A 17702-nucleotide genomic window follows, 5' to 3' on the forward strand; every position below is an offset into this window, starting at 1 on the left:
CCCTAAAACTGACACTGCCTGATTCAGCTCACTGGGTCTTCTCTATTCCAGTCAGTGGTGAGGATAAAATGTCCTCGAATGCAGCACCCAAATCCAGAAATCTGTTTGAGAAAAATCCAAACAAGGAGCCAAAATCCTGGGCAAACATATCAGGACCGACTCCCATCTTCGATCCTACAGGTAAGGGTTACTCTGGCACGGCTGTCACATTTGAATAGCATTATGTCTTGCTGCCAAAGGCAGAAGAATGGTCTGTGTTGTGGCTGGGTCGGGCACTGGGGTTGAAAGAAAATGGTTGGTCTCCAGGAGAGGCATCACCACCTTCGTTATGGGGCCCCGAAGAAGAAGCTGTGAGGGTCTCTCGTCACCTGAGCAAAGGTGATGAGACATAACTGTTGGAAATATACAAAAGGGCAACTTTTCCCCTGGGAACCCCAACACACAATGGCGGGGAGTGGGGGTGGGGGGCATGTCAAGCTATAGCCAGCTGTTATGACACACACCAGCAGGCAAATGCTATAGAGGTAAAGGCGGGAAGATAATGAATTTGAGGCCACCTTGGGCTTCACCTTTAGGGGTGTGGGGAGATGGTTCAGTCTGTAAAGTGCTTGACATACAAGCTCCAGTAACAGGTTCAGATCTCCAGTACCCATGTAAAGAGCCAATCATAGTGGCACACACCCACAGTCCTAGCATTGGGGAGACAGAGACAGGAAACAGGGTCTCTGGAGCTTAGGAGGCAGCCGGTCTTGCTGAAGGGTGAGCTCTAGATTAAGTAAGAGGCCTTGTATCAACAAAGAAGTTTGGGTTGTCAAAGAAGACATGTGGAATCAACCTCTGGCCTCTGCACACAAACACACACACACACACATACACACACAAACACACACACCATGGGTCTTGGTTTCTAAGCTCCCTCGCCCTCACATGTGTCCAAGAGCCCCTGAGGGCTTTGGAACCGGGGTACTGGCACGTCTCACATGAGAAGCAGGTACTGCACACAGTCCACCATATCCTGTCGCATACATCTTGATTAGAATAACAGCGTATAGATGATAAATCTGTAATTTCTATTTACAAGATAGAATCCTGGTTCCGTGCAGAGTACAAAATAATTAGAGGCTTGTAGCTTTGACACCAAATTGGTTAGCTCTCTGCTCATTAGCTAAATTTTAGTTTTGCTTCGTTTTTGAAAAAAAAAAAAAAAGCCAAAAGCTGTTTGAAACTGGATCTCACCCCTTACTGGTTCCTGCCTGATCTGGCCAGCTACCAAGCTGAGGAAGGAGGTGTGTGTCTCCTTTCACCCTTAAAGCTCCCCAAAATCTTTCCAACCCTTGCACAGTCTACCTGGGAGCCTAACCTAGAGATCTCTATATCCTGCCAGGCGCCGTGATTCACAGAAAATATCTAGCCTGAATGAGAACCCTTCCCACTTACCCGTTTAAGGTCCCTTTCTGCCACCCACCCCCAGGGGACTCACCTCTGTGTACTACCATGTGATAAGCTTGTGCAACTTACAAATCTGTCCTCCATTCAGGAAGGGGAACCACAATTCCCTTTTCATTCCCTGTGCTGAGTGATCATGGTGGCAACCCCCACCCTGGCATCACCATCATTAGGGAGCAGTGGTCCACCCTGCCTGAGTCAGGGTTCATTACCACGTAACTCCCACTGTCCCAAAAGGGATAATCAATAAAGGGCCCATGGGCCACTCAAATTAAATCACGTGGGAGCTGGGAAAGGGCCATGACTCCCCCATCATCTGCAAACAGAATTAGAAGCAAACAGCTCCCAGAGGGCTACTGGAGACTCTGGCTAAAACACCAGGCTGCCCTAGTGAGTACCATTACCTCAGAACAAGATAGGCAACCAGCTCCAGGTCAGAGGGAAGAGGAGGGTATTGAACCAAAGATGTCTAGAGTAGCCTTAATGTTCGCTGGGAATGCTCTAGGACACTGAATCTGAAGCCATTAGTTTCCCAGGAGCCCAGTGTCACATCAGGAACTGCTTAAGGCGAGGGAAAAGGGGGTTCAGCTCTCGCAACCTTCCCCTCCCATGTTCTATCAAAAGACGTATTTGTCTCCACCATCATTCAGGTCCCCTAGTCCCATCTCAGTGCAGATCCCTCTAGATGTGTATTGGGGGTACAAAGGGAGTCTCTTTGGGGGGCAAGATTTCTGGAAAGAAGGCATGTCTCCTGAGTCACTGGACTTGGCGTTATGGTCAGAGAGAGACTCCTACCTAAGCCAGGGACTTACCTAGCTTTCATCCAGACCCAACTGCTGACCTTACACATTTCTTCTGCACCCCATTCTGTGTTCGGATTCTCATAGTCTGGAAGAGGAGAAGGCAGGTAGACAATGACTTAACCAGAGCAGGAGGGAGGGGAGGGGGGTCCCTGGAAAGGCAAAGACAGGGTCCATCCACTCAGTGGTCATCACCCAGCATACACACAGTCCCGGTACGTCCCTGTCCCCATCACTGTGTGTACCGTAGCCGGGAGGGAAGCTACACAGCCCTGGCTGCTCTGAAGCTTCTGATGCAGGGCGGGAGAGCAGCTGGTGGGCCAGCAAGGCATGTCTGCAATGTCTGGCTAGATCCAAGGTCAGAGCGTCGACCTGAGAGGAGAAAGGCAGAAGAGGGGAGAGAACGGAGAGGAAATGGGGACCGGAAGCAAAGAGGAGCAGTGATAAAGGAGAAGAGAGGAGAGGGAGTGGAAATCAAATGGTGCCTGCCGTGAGCTAGGCTTTCTCCCAAGGCCAACTTGATCTCATTCTGACCCCAGGGTAGTTCCTTTTATACCTACTGAACGGAGAAGCGTGATGGAATAAAAGACTGTGAGTACATGGCTGCTTGGAAGGGGGACCAGGATGTGAACCCCCAAGTCTATATAGTCTTTTCATCAGCTCTGCCACGGCTGGTAGCGAGATTCCCCAATCAGAGAGAAGTGCTGTGTGGGAAGGAACAGTCCCAGATAGCAGCCCCTGCGTGAGCTGTAAACAGTCAGCTCCCGGCCCTCTGACAAAGAATCAAGGCGACAAGATAATAAGATTTTCTCTCCAAAGTTCAGCGCTGTCAGCTCGCACTGAGTTGGAACAGGGGTGGTAGGTGGCATTTCAGCTCTCCTCCAGGCGGTCGGTACGGAAGCGACTGGAAGCACAAAAGCCAAGTGAAGCCAGGCCTCGAGAAAACGATTACGCCCAGTGCCCCCCCCCCCCAACTCCTTGTGTCCCACCCTCCCAAGCCTCTCAGGCTCACTCCAGCGGGGGGGGGGGGGGGGGGGGGGGGGGGGGAATGGCCAGGGGAGCCTCCAGCCCAGGAGCAGAGGAGAAGCCTGACCAGGTGGTGCACACGGTCTTCTCGGAAGCCTCTGAGTCACTTTAGTTAATCAGATGAAGAAGCTGGAGGAGAAAATGGGGCGAGGATTAAGTCCCGGGAAATTACGTTTGTCAGTTTTGCACATACAATTACGCTCACCAAACGGTCGGGCTAATGCAATTAGGGCTACAGAGTCAGGCAGGCTCTTCTCGCTCCCTCTCCCTCCAGCCCGAACTCTCTCCACCTCCCTGTCTCTATCTCCACCTCAGTCTCTGTCTTGGTCCCTGGTGGTCACCGATGACGCTGCCTCTGAGCAGGTACAATCAGGGGCTGCCACTCTCCCTTTCTAAAAAGTTCTGTTGAGGATTCAAAAGCTCTAGGGCCCTGCACCCCTCTATTACAGGCTCAGATGCGGCATAGGTGGGACCAAGGGAAACCCAATGCCACAATTTTGGAATCTTGGCAAAAAAAAAAAGATCACAACCTTGCCTCTTCCAAATCTAGCCCTGGGTTTGTTTACCATTTCCAAGTATGCATCTTGAACAAAGAGGGAGGGAAAAAATTTGTAGAACCCTAGGCCTGTGAGAGGACTCAGCTGGTAAAAGCACTTCCTGTGCAAGCCTGGTGACCTTGGTTTAGTCCCTGGAACCCAGGATGGAAGAAGAGAACTAATGCCTGAAAGTTAACCTTTGACCTGCATACACACCTGGGCATACACACACACACATACACACACACACACACACACACACACACACACACACACACATCATGATGATGATGATATATATATATGTAATTATATCTTTACATATAAAATATACTTAATAAATTTATGCATTATATATTAAACATTCTATATATTTATACATTATATATATAAATAAAATATACATTTATATAGCCCTGAAAAGAACTCAAGCCTAGGAGTCAGAACCCCCACACTATGTCCTGGCCAATTCACACTAGCCATGATCCTAGGGTGGTTAAGTCTCACAGGGCCTTGCCTCTGCATGCCAGCAAACTGGCCGGGATGGCTCTTAAGGGAGAGGCTGGTGTGAACACAGGCAGGAACAGGTCTGAGGGATGGAGGAGCTGACTCCGCAAAGTGCTTACCATGAAAGCATGAGGATCTGAGTCCCAGAACCCATATTATATGAAGCTGGGCACACCTGTAACCCCAACACTGTGGAGGTACTGGGGCCAGTTAGGCAGCCAGCCAATCAAATCAGTGAGCACCAGACAAACCAGAGACCCTGTTTCAAGAGATGAAAGGCACCTGAGAAACAGTTTGACCTCTGGCTTCCACACTCATGCACACACATGTGCACATGCATATGCACACATAGATATGCACACTGGTGCATACGGGTGCACATACATCTGCACACACACTCACACATGCAAACACACATGAATATGTGCACATTCATCTGCACACTACACACACACACACACACACAAACACACATGAACACGTGCACATTCATTTGCACACCACACACACACACACACACACACACGCACACACACACGCACAGACCAGGGGCTGAGGCAATCTGGAGTAAGGGAGCCGTAGCTTTCCTTGGCCCTTCTCTCCAATTAACCCATGGCTCAGCTAATGTGCCCAGAAGTCATGGTGACAGACTGTCCATTTCCACACGTGCCCCTATGATTTAAGAACAGATGCCAGTTCCAATGAGAAAGTGCTATGGGTTTCATATAAATTGATTGCATCTATTTCTGCTAAATGCATTATCCATTCGCTCAGAACAACTATCAGAGTTAATAGAATTTGTAACTAGAGCCGTTATGCTCCAAGCACGCCCTTCTGGGGATGACGACATTGTTCAAAGGAAGTCTTCCCAGGGCCCAGCCCCTCTTTCAGAACCCATCTTCACATTTGCTGGGGGTCTTTGTGTGCCTCGAGTCTTCTGTACTCAGACCCTGTAGGCTCAGCCAGGTTCACTATAGGGGCACACCCATTGGTGAAGCGTCTTTTGCCTTCTGCTTAGCCCCATTTCTAAATAAAGACGATTTAATGGAGATGTAACACATTCTGTCCCCTTGTTGGTATTGTAGACAACTCCATGGCGGGCTAGGGATGGGGAGGAAGCCAAGTTCTCACTTTTAGCCACAGCTCTTCACTGGGTTCTAGCTTGGGAGGCAGGGAGTTCCAGGATATGAGAATGTCACGAGACAAGGACAGGAGACCTTTATTAGAGTGTTGGCTAAACTGTCAGTAGCCGCTTCCCCATAAAGACCTGACCATGGACATTATCAGGTATTCCCTACTCTAGGAGCATCCCACCTCGTCTTCATCAGGGTCCCCTGTCTAGGAAGGGCTGCCCCTATGTGCTGCCCATTGGATGTACAGATTCCTGGGCTCCTGCACGCCTGTGGGATATCTGAAATGGGAAGTTAACCATCCACATTTCACCAAGCGGTGGTGGCACACGCATTTAATCCCAGCACTCAGGAGGCATAAGCAGGAGGATCTCTGTGAGTTTGAGGCCAGCCTGGTCTACAGAACAAATTCCAGGACAACCAGAGCTGTTACACAGAGAAACTCTGTCTCAAAAAAACAAAAACAAAAATCTACATTTCTTACAAGCCCTTCAGGAACGTCTCATTAGCAACAAAGGTTAGAAGAAACCCAGAGCTGCAGATGAAGAATCCTAAGCTAGAGAAGGTGGTGAGGTGGGGCAGAGTCATAGGGCATCTTTCATCTGCAAAGGCCTAGCATCATGCAGCAGTAATAACCATTGTTCTTTAGATGGTGCCAGGAGCCAGGAGCTGGGCTAAGCTGCGTGGCTAGTTATCTCTCTTACTGCTATATTAACCCGTTACAGACTCCGGTCCACAGAGATTAAGTGACTAGCCCTAAGTTACACATCTGTAAATGGCTTAAAGATCTATTTCTTAAGCTTCACATAAAAAGTAACATTTTCTAAGCCATATAACACCTAGAAGAACAAGGCTGTCATAAAGTAACCTTAGGAGGGCCCCATTGTTGGAAAGGTCTGCTGTGGGTATTGTTCTGTATGCTGTGAATGTGTTGCTCTGATTTGGTTGATAAATAAAACACTGATTAGCCAGTAGCCAGGCAGGAAGTATAGTATAGGCAGGATAAGCAGAGAGGGAATTCTGGGAAGAGGAAGGCTCCTGAGTTACCAGCCAGACACAGAGGAAGCAAGATGTGAAGGCAGAACTGAGAAAAGGTGCCAAGCCACGTGGGTAAACGTAAATAAGAATTATGGGTTAGTTTAAATGTGAGAGCTAGTCAGTGGTAGGCCTGACCTAATGGCCAAACAGTTCTAATTAATATGAGCTTCTGAGTGATTATTTTTTAAGTGGCTACGGGGACTGTGGGGCTGGGCAGGACTGGAGAAAACTTCAGCTACAAAGGTCTTCTAGAAGGATCTTACTATTGAGAAAACCCCTGGTTTATTGTGTTAGTTTGCTGTGTTTGTTTGTTTGCTCAAACAGACTATACCTGCCTCTTCACTAACATAAGACAGCACACTAGGCAAACAGGACACACACACACACACACACACACACACACACACACACACGTACCCACGAAAGCTGATCACTGAAGCTCATTGGCATACCTCCCGTGCACCCCAGCCTTCACTGATGCACTCCCACTTAGTTGGGGGAATAATTCTTTAAGTAGAAAACATGGTGTCATAGATAGAGCCCTTGCAACTCACTCAAAGACTGGCCATTCCCCTGGCCTACTTCCCTGCTGGTGAACCCTCTGCTGTATGGACTTTTTCTGGTTTTAAATTATCCCCTCTTTAGAATAATTATAGCAGTGGTTATGCATGAAGTACCTGCTTTAATAAGGCTCAGGGGCTCCCAGTCACTGCACAGGCTTAGCACCCTCTGAATTAACATGTCACTCTTCATTTGGGTATGGCTCCTTTCCCTAAGAGCGAGCGTGGTGGCTGTGCTCCAGGAAGAGAGGTGATGTGGAAATAATATGTGATTCATCATTCTCATCACTGAAATCAACAAGTTTCTTTTAGCGGAAGTGGCTTTGCATGCTGGGAAGTCGGTCAACACCCCCCCAGGTGGTGGCCAACTCTAATGACCAGAGTCTGCTTGGTAGCCAAGGAAGGGGACCGGCTGACAGTAATCGCATGGGGCTGGAGATTGGGGTGGAGACATCCTGCTTGCCAGAAAGAACTTCTTGGGGTACTCTGAGGGTCTGAACTCTGACCCTCATTTTGTGCAGCAAGTGCCCACTATTACAGACCACCATTCCCACATGCTTCCATTGTACACAGACCAGGGCATACTAAGGTCATGCAATGTCTCTCTCGTGTTATGCTTGAAGACCTCTGAAGATGAATATTACTTGAGGAAGAAATATACCATAGTTGTGTGTGTGTGTGTGTGTGTGTGTGTGTGTGTGTGTGTGTGTGTGTGTACAAGCACTTGGTTCATGTAAACATGAGTTCACGACTACCCAATGAACATATGAGGAGGTCAGAAGACACCCTCAGGTGTCAGTCCTAAGACACCTTCCACCATTTTTTTGAGAGAAGGTCTCTCATTGGCCTGGAACTTCACCATATGGGCCAAGCTAGCTGGCCCATGAACTTACAGACATCCACCTGTCTCCACCTCCTATCTCTGCATCACTGATATTACAGGCATGTGCCACCACATCTGGCTTGGGTGAGCATCATTTCTAAAGGTCTGAATTCACATCCTTATGCTTCCTAGACAAGTGCTTTATCAACTGAACCAGTTCCCCAGACCCCAAATAACAGTTTTTAAGCACAGAACACTTGGATCTAAATCCTAGCAATGCTGATCACTTTGGACAACTTCCTTCTCCTGTCTGTCTCTTTCTGTTTCTTCGTATCAAAAACAGTGTTTTATAGGTCTAGGAAGATGACTCTGCAGCTAAAGAGCTTGCTGCACAGGTTCAGGCCCCCAGAATCCACATTAAAACTGGGAGGTGTGGCAGCCTACCTGTAATGCCAGCAGGTAGGAGGTAGAGATGGGGTCCAAGAGCAAGCTGGCCAGCCATATTGCCAACATAGTAAGCTCCAAGTTCACCCTTCTTCAGTATATAAAGTAAGGAGAGATTGAAGAAGACATCCTGTGTCAACCTCAGGTCTCCACACACATGTGGACCAATGGGCAGGTGCACCCACCTAGACACACAGGTGCCCACACACGTGCAAACACAAATGCACAAACACACGTACACCAAACATACGTGAAAAATAGTTTCTATATTATTATAACATAGGTCTTCTATAAGGACCACATAAGTTAATGCATGCCAAGCGTTCTGAAGTATGTCTAACATAGTATGCTGGTAAGGCTTTCTTATTTTTCCTATTCTAGGATTGAGAAAAAAAATGAGAGGGCTCAGAAGGCAAATAACTGACCCTACCGTCTCTACAGAGTCAGGGTTCAGCATCCAGGCTGCTTGCTTCCAAGCCTTCTCTACAGTGTACCCATGCCTGTCAGAGCAATATCCACGATGACCCGATTCCTGACCAGCATCAAGGCAGAGGGCTCAGTCCCTCGGCTGTTTGCTTTTTTCATTCAGGGGTATTCAGTTCCACATTCAGTGTCCAAGACAACACAGCGTCCCCCAAAACCCAATCCTGGAAGAGCCTGTGTTTTCAATGACACAAGCCTACACTGGGTACCTACACTGTGGCAAGGCCTGTTGCTGGGAACACAGCAAACCCTGCTCTTGTAAACTGCACCCCCCAGAGCTGGTCCACACAGGCCCCATAGCAGGCCACTGTTCCCATGGAGAATTAGGACAAGTTCCTCACCACCACTGTACGGCATTGACTTCCCTCTGCACAGATGGTGCATTGCAAATCCTGAACCAATCATCTTTTTTTTTTAAAGAAACCCAATTCCTAGAAAGCAGGTCCTCAACTCAGGTAGAGTGGCACTTGCCTGTGATCTCCGCACTTAGAAGGCAGAAGACGCTGAGGAGGTAATTCAAGATCATCCTTGGTTAGAGAGTAAGTTTGAGGCTAGCTTGGACTACAGGAGGCCTTAGGTGTAAAAGGAAGAGAAGGAAGAGGAGGAGGAGAAAGCAAATAGAACACCCACACTGTCACTGTAGAACCCCCCACACCACCCTGACAGGTCCCAGTGAAACCCTAGTCCGATGCTCTGGGGTGGCGGAATTAGGAGATACTAGCAAATACCTAAGGTATACCTGGGCCACCACTGCCACCCCAAGCAGCCAGCAGGAGCCACCACAGGCCTGTCTCCCAGCTGGCCTTGAGAAAACACGTTGTTTTTTCCCCCATTTGTTTCAGTGACAGGTTCCATAAGTGGGAGACAATAAATGATCCAGGAGCTTTGGGCTCAGCATGCCTTGATTAAGGTCATTTAGCTCACGGCCCGCAGAACACACAGGCCCTCCGTCAGTGCACGCAGCAAGCACTTGTTTAGGAAGTCCACTTTAATCATCGTTTTCCTCCCAGACGCACTCACTGCCTCAGCCTGGAGCCCCGCCCTGTGTCTCCATAGCCTTTGTTTACCGCTCTTGTTACGCTAAAGCTTCAGTGACCTTTACAGAGAAGTATTATATTTTGTAATTCATCTGAGCCAGGAGGTAGACTGAGTCTCTAGGAGAAGCACCAAGACGGCTTCTCTGCTTGCCCCTCCCCTGCCAAAAGGGAAAGGGACATCAGGTAGAACCGCCTTAGGCACAGGGAAAAGAGAGGAAAAGACAGAACTCCGCCCAGTCGGGGGCTCCCCAAGGGGGACAGGCAGAAGCAGAAGCCTTGTTGTGGGCAGGGACTTTGTGGGGAGGATCCAGTAGTTTGAAGCAAGCTGCCTTAAGTCTGTGAACCTGAAACAGCGCACGTTTATTTATCAATGACCTATGAGTAGGAAGCCAGGTTCAGCTCAGGTCACCTACCACCAGCGCTGACCTCATCTGAAGGCTTGACTGGAGAAGGAGTCATATCCAAGCCCACAAGACTGTTGACAGTTCCTGGAGGATGTGGGAATTGAGAACGCTGGTTCCTAACTGGCTAGAGACCACCATGTGGGATTGAGAACCCCAGTTCCTAACTGGCTAGAGGCCACCATGTGGGATTGAGAACCCCAGTTCCTAACTGGCTAGAGGTAACCGTCAGTTTCGGCTCGCCTTGGCAGCCTGCTTCCTTCTAGGTATGGTGTGGGCAGGGAAGGATAGACAGAGAGAGAAAAAGAATCTGCTAGCAAGACAGAAGTTGGAATCTTGAAAACAGACTCCCATCACCTGGGCATATTCTATTGGTAGAAGCAGCTCACAAGTCTCAGCCTCGAGGCCAAGGGTTACACGGGTGTGAGTCTCAGATGGAGACCAGCTCAGGTCCACTTACAGTGGCTTTCATGCATCAGAGAAGCCACACCAAGAGACCCTCAGAGCCCACTGAAGTCCCGGGCTCAGTCCCAAAAGTGTCTAATAGCATCCTATGGGCATTTATCTATTCACAAAGCACCTACTGAGTGCCACCTAACACCAAGATAGTGGACAGGCAAAGAGGCCGAGACACCAAGGTTCTTTCTCAGAGCTGACCGTTGTAGTAAGAAAATGAGATCATATCTAACAGGCGATCAAGGATATAAAGCCAAATATTCATATGAAATGTTGTGTTACTGTTAATTCTGTTATCAAAATATACAGTCAGAAATATTGGGCAAATTCACTCCCATATATATATATATATATATATATATATATATATATATATATATAGTGTGTGTGTGTGTGTGTATTATGTGCGTGTAGTGCATGTATTTTTCTATTTTATTTTTTTAACTAAATTCCAAGAAAATTCTAGTTTCTTGCCACTAAAATCTAACCAAATTTTTTTTAAGTGGAGGGGACAGTATCGTGCATTTAGAGTCCACTAAATCAATTCCCCCACCCAACCAATTGCCTATTTGCAAGTAAAAGCATTACATTTACTTGTGTGGGGAGAGGGGTAGATGCCTTGTGAGGGGTCCTGAAGGACTGCCCCATATGAACCTTCTCATCCATATTGACTGACAAAGGGTCTGTCGTCTTCCAAACCTTGTCCAGATCTTAGATATCATGGAAACTCCTGAATCTTCTCCATGAATTTTTTTTCCAAATAAATTTCAGGTGACTGGTCCAGAAAGGCCTGATTTGTTTTTAAGAGTGAATATTGACTGTGAGTTCACAAGAAGGTGAAAGAAAATCTGTTCATCTGATTATTATTGTTTTAGTAAGTGACTAGCAGTTTTAATGATCGTACTCCAGGATTAATGTTAATTTAATGAAGATACTAAGGCAGAGCTCTCTGGGTTGGCTACCAACCTGCCTGAGGATTGATAACAAAGCCTCCAAGTTATTCAATACAGCTACCTAGGAAAGAGGACTATTCCTTTCTCCTCAACCAACCTTGTGGCTTTGACCTTTCTGACTAGTCCACTCAGCCTATCAACTGATCCATTCCATCAACCATCAGGTGAGTAGAGTGTCCCCACCGACCACTTAAGGAGTAGTACTGTGGGGTTTTCTCAAAGATGGCGTTTTAGTTGTGTATATGTTTGGGTGCATATGAGTGTACAGACCCTTGGTATGACTGTATCCTGGGTGGTCCGAGGGAGACCTACCCCCTTTCAGTCATGGCCAATGAATAAAGTAGCTTCTAGCAAGCGTATCGATACGCTATCAAAAAATGTCCAGTTAACCTACCTCTATTGTTCTATGCTTACACAGAAGCTTAAGAGGCAAAGTCTAGGACCCCTCAGTGTTCATGACCTCTCCCTTTTAGATGCTCAAACGGGCTTGGGAGCAGGCATGTGACCTGGTTTCTTCTCTCTGTGGTGTTTGGTTTAGGTTTTGGTTTCCATCTAACAAAGATCCATGCACCTCTATCTGTGTGCCGAGCACTATTTTAGGCTCTGGACATAAGGCAGTGAACAGAACAGACTTAACCAACTCTAGCAAGACTACACTAGTGAACAGAATTCATCTTTTCCTACCCTGGCACGATAAGGAGAAAAGGAAGCTAGGTAGGGGACAGACGCAAGGGTGGCAGGGGACTGCGCTAGGTGCACACGTGTTGTAACAATGAAATACTGAGTAAGAAAGCTTCAGAGGACTTCAAGTGTATCAGGAAAATACTTCTGTGGACTAATATTGGGATCCTAGGCTTTACAGCTAGGTGTGGGCTAGAGAGGGACTTTTAGCTCCCAGCTTCTGCTTTAGCTTAGAACAATAGAGGCAGGTTGCCTGGCCAAGTTCTGATAGTGCACTCATATGCTTGTTAGAAACTACTTTATTTCTCATGACTGAAAGGGGGTCGGTCTTCCTAGGACCCCACCTCTACCTCAGTATATACTGATGCCAAGTGTACCTACACTCATATACACCCAAACAAATCAAGGTTCTCTGTGACCCCGTCACAGTACTCCTGTGGTCTAAAGGCCTTGACCATGACATGTGCCAAGACACAGCAGAAGGTGCACTAAAGGAAGGGCCTCTCTGAGCGATTTAGGACAGTGGGGTGTCTCTGATGGCCGTCTCTCCATCAAGAAAGCCGTGGGCCAGTATCTAAGGAAGACTTAGGAACCCTGTTTGAAGCTTAGTAGCGAGACCCTCAGGTCAGTTAGTGTTTTCATTGCAAGTGAGTGGGAGGCCTTGATCTAGGATGCTCTGTTAAGGTTAAACCAGGACCCATTAAAAAATTAAAATAAAAACAGGGAGGTGGTGGTGCACGCCTTTAATCCCAGCACTCAAAGCAAGTTCCAGGATAGGGCTGCAGAGAGCGACCCTGTCTGAAAAACCAAAACAAAGAAAGAAATAGAAAAATACAATAAAAATATCAGAGATAACTGTTGGTGTTTTTTCAGTGGCCCTGGAAGTGATGACTGTTGTTAGTTCAGTACCTGGTGATCTCAAGACTCACATCTCTATGTCCCTCTTGGCCTTTTCCTCGTGATCCTAAAATGGCCACTGCAGCTCAGGAGTGGGAGAAAAAACATGTCTTCTCTTCCGGCCTCTAGCTTCCCTCTAGCATCTCTCTTCGGGCTGAACATTTGGTCCTGATCTTCTCCTACTGTTTGCCCTTCTACCCTTGGCTTTGGGATGCCTCACCCTCTGAGACCCAGACCCGGCAGAGGAGCATCCCCATCCTCCAGTAAGCTTCCGTTTTTTAGGTCAATAGAAAAGGAAGGAAAAAGGGTTGCTGCTTTCATCTCAGGGGATATGGAATCATGTGAAAAGTTAACCAGGAAGCCTGGGGGGATAGAGTAAGCCTGAGGCTGAGTGAGGGAGAGCAGGACTGCCCTTTCAGAACAGTTTCTGGATGAATTTTCAATGCTGTCTTTCTACCTTGTTTCAGTGAGGATTATTTGTTTGTACATGCAACACATATATATGCTTGTATGTGCACCTATGCTATGTGTTCATATACTTGTGGGCAGCTGCCCCTGACTCTCTCCCACTTCTTCATCTCCTCCCACCCCCACATTCTTGTTTGAAAGGACCAGGCAGACGCCATAACAGGCCGCTCAGTCTTCTCTCAGAGATCAGGCCTCAATTTCAGTTTCCTAAGACTTGAGCAAGCAGTTTCTGGGAGGGCCATGAACAAAAGACCTAGTCCTCACAGTAGCTCCCTTTCTGTACTCTGACTGCTCAAGATTCAGCCAGTTGTTTACTGTCTGGGACCCCTCACCAACTTAGAGCTATGTGTATGAGTCAAGGACAGAGCCTGGGCCACTGAGCCAGCCCCCACAGTCAGTATATGCTAGGCCAGCCAGCCTCCATGACAGCTCAAGGACAGAGCCTGGGACTTGTCCAGACCTACCCCAAAATGATAACTGTAACCTCCAACTAACCCTAGCCAACTGAAAATTACTAACATGATTGCCACTCACATAAGCCAATCCTGAGTCTGTTCCTATGTAGTCTGTAGACCCTAAGCCCCCTTGCTTTAAAAACCCTGCCCCATTGCTACTCTGCTGCTCTGCTGCTGTGTCAGATGGACCGAGAGCCCTGAGTTAACTCGTAACAATACATAGACTCTTTGTTTTTGCATCAGATTTGATCTTTGGGGGGCTCTGGGCACAACACTGTTCATTCACATAAAGCTCTCTGGCCATGGCTCCCCTGTTCTTTGCTGATGAAAGGTCTAGGTGTGACATTTGTGGTGACGCCAGCCCTGGTTAGCTGTGTCCTCTTACATAAGACCTCATTGGATTTTTGCGGCCTCCTTGCTCCATAGGAAGTTCCCCCAAAGACAGGTGAGATGCCTCCTAAGTATCCTGAGACAGAGACCAGAGGCCCGAATCCCCTGCTGCTGGGAGGCCAGCCACTCTCCTTAGAGAGGGACCTCCCCACAAGTCGGAGCTGTTGAGATAAAAGCTGCTTTCAAGACTGAATTACCCTAAACAGCTCTGACACCCAGCAATCTGCGGGCGCTTAATGGCGCCTGTGATGGCTGCTGCTTTGTGTTCCCAGCTACCCCCTGCTCCCCGAGGGAAACTCAGTCACACACAGGAGGAGAAAAAGGTCACTGGGGAAAAAAACCAACAACGACAAAACAACTCACTACCCTGAAAGCAGAGCTGTAAAAATTAAGTTAAGGGAGGTTTTGGGGGCTAATTCAGTTATTCCCAAATTGGCTTCAGGCCAGAGCTGGGCTAATAAAGTATGTGATATGGACACGGGTACTGTGGACTCAGCCATCTGCAGGTTACACATAATGGATCTGGTGGCAAGGCTTAAGTGGAGAGGGATGGTAGCCAAAGACTGGCTCTGCCCCCACCCAGGCCAGAAGAACCATAGGCTTCTGCCCTGCCAAGTTCTTGTAGGACAAGACTCGATTGGTGTGCCGCCATCAGGGTTGGGTCATTAGGAATCGCTGGAGAAGAGAGTGTGGTGGTGAAGCCACACCTTAACTACTCAGTACTCCAGTGTTTTGCTGGTTGTGTGCCCCTGACTCAGCTTACTACAACCTTTCCAGGCTGGTGGGATTATGACCCCTCTGGAGGGTGGGCAGGCAGGTATAGGTAGCCCCACTAGTCAGGAGATTTCAAGGTAGAAAAAAAAAAATCTACCATAATTAAATATGCTGACGTCAAAGACCTAACTTGCTCCTAACCACGGTGACACCCTCTTATCTAGAGTTACACTTCCAGTCCTTCCCACCAGCCACTAAATAGGCAATGTAAGGACATTCCAAAACCCTGAGATAAAAGTCAGGGGCCCTACAGTCTAAACCAAGGAAGGTGGAGGTCCCCTTTCACACCCTTGATATTGGATACAAGATAAAACAAAACACAGCAGAACGTGCTGAAGTTCTGAGAGAGAAGAAAAACAAATTCATAAAAAATACTTGTGCCCAGGACCATTTAGTGAAAGTTCAGAGGGCCCCGAACAACACGTTAGACCTAGGCGGCACTGCCAAGCTAAGGTTAAATTGTACTTAGTGGCGAGCGTCCAGCAAAAAAGTGTGATAGAGCAGCAGGTTCAAGACCGAGGTCCTTGGAGATATCCCGGAAGCAGATCAGAAGAGCAGCTGCCAGAGGGCAGAGATGGGTGCAAGGGGTCTCACCGGACAGGGGCACTAAAGGGCCGACCCTAGCAAATGGGCTGTGCTGTTGTATTTGGTTTTTTTCAGAGGTTCTGGGAGAGAGGCAGTGATGGTTGTCGACAGCATAGTTCGTTGGGTGTTTTGCTTTGTTTCCAGCCTCTCTAAATCCTTCCAGAAAAACAGAAACCCAAAAACATTTGGACAACATTTACAACAAAATGTTGATAAATTAATGATCTTTCAAGACCCTCAAAAGAGGAGTGAGTGGAGACAAAGCGTGACGTCATATTATGACCCCCCAGATCTGTGTGGTAGTGGGTATGCCTGGTGTGTTGACATATAGTCCTTTGAGTACGTACCCAGGAATGGTAAGGCTGGATCTTACAGTAGATCTATGTTTAGTTCTTCTGGGAGCCTCCAGACTGATGTCCATAGTTGCTGAACCGATCTACAATCTCACCAGGAGTGTATGAGGCTTCCTTTGTCCTCACATCCTCAGCATCATCTGCTTTGTCTTTGATAGCCATTCTGACTGGAGCGAGGCAGAATGTCAGTGGAGTCTTAATCTGTATTCCCCTGATGGCTAAGGATGGTAAATATTTTTCATATTTCTTGGCCATTTACATTTAATCCTTTAAGAAATATTTGTTCCTTTCATTTTCTCTTATATTGATGGTCATTTGGGTTGTTGTGGGTTTTTTTGTTTTTGTTTTGGGGGGTTAGGCTTTTTAGTTCTTTCTATACTTTGGGTAGTCATCCTCTGTCAAGTATATAGGTAGCAAATATGTTTCTCTCATGGTACAGGCTCTTTGCTGAACAGACATGTTTTCATTTCATACAGTCCTCTTTTGTCAGTCCATGCCATTATTTTCTGAGACACTGGAGTCCTTTGGAGAAAGTCCTTGTGTATGCCTGTGTCTTAATGAGTTTTCCATGTTTACATCTAACACAAGGAAGCCTGAAGTGTCTTGTAGAGTCATATAAAAAGAAAACTCCAGTCGCTTCCATTGACCAAAGATATGGCAGTTTGGGCTTCCAAAGGATACTGATTATGATTAATTAAAACTCAAGAAATACATTTAAATTTGTAGATTCATAATGATATGTGAATATTTAATTGAGCAACTTCAGATAATTATAACCAATTCCATATCTTGAAAGTCAGAAACAAGGAGACAGAACTGAATGATAATACTGTCTTTATTACTCCTGTCCCCTCCCTGAGTGACCACGTTGCTCATGAAGGACAGCACCTTGTCACAGATACATTCCAAATAGTCAATGAGAAAAAAAATATAATTAAAACACCATTGGTTTGTAGTTTCCAGTAAATACTTCGATACAGTGAGCTTCAAGAAAGAGCCACTATTAAAAGGGGCCGAGCAATAATCAGGCATTTGGTAGCTTACAAAAAAATCAAGCAAACAGATGTGCTGGCAAGCTTCCAGGACAGAGCTCTGTGCCAACCTGGACTGTGGGGATGCAGTCCACAAAATCCAGACTCTGCAAAAAGCCACAAATCAAATGGTCCCTGTTCCTCCAAAGATAAGATCAAGCAACAGGAAAAGTAGAGGAGAATCCTGTCCATTTAAAGAACCAAAAATTATATAATATATGTATATTTATTTTATAGATACATACATAGATACATACATAGATACATAGACAGACAGACAAGCCTATAATCTCAGCAATTGGGAAACTGAGTCAGAGTGATCCCAGATTCAAAGCCAACCTGGGCAATTTAGTAAAGCCTTGTTCGAAAATAAAAAGGGAATTGGGATAGGGAGGTAGCACTGATGAGTGCTTATCTAGCATACGCAG

The 17702-nt window shown here is 47.0% G+C and overlaps 1 protein-coding gene across 1 annotated transcript in view; it reads left to right on the forward strand.

The window, feature by feature from the left end:
- Alk (ALK receptor tyrosine kinase) overlaps positions 1-17702 on the forward strand; it is a 513542-nt gene that overhangs the window by 437629 nt on the left and 58211 nt on the right. The window contains exon 11 of the mRNA XM_059248178.1: positions 52-180. Coding sequence (XP_059104161.1) covers positions 52-180 — 129 coding nt within the window. The remainder of the gene's footprint in view (positions 1-51; positions 181-17702) is intronic.

This window comes from Peromyscus eremicus, chromosome 22, assembly GCF_949786415.1.
Source record: "Peromyscus eremicus chromosome 22, PerEre_H2_v1, whole genome shotgun sequence".
Taxonomy (NCBI): Eukaryota; Metazoa; Chordata; class Mammalia; order Rodentia; family Cricetidae; genus Peromyscus; species Peromyscus eremicus.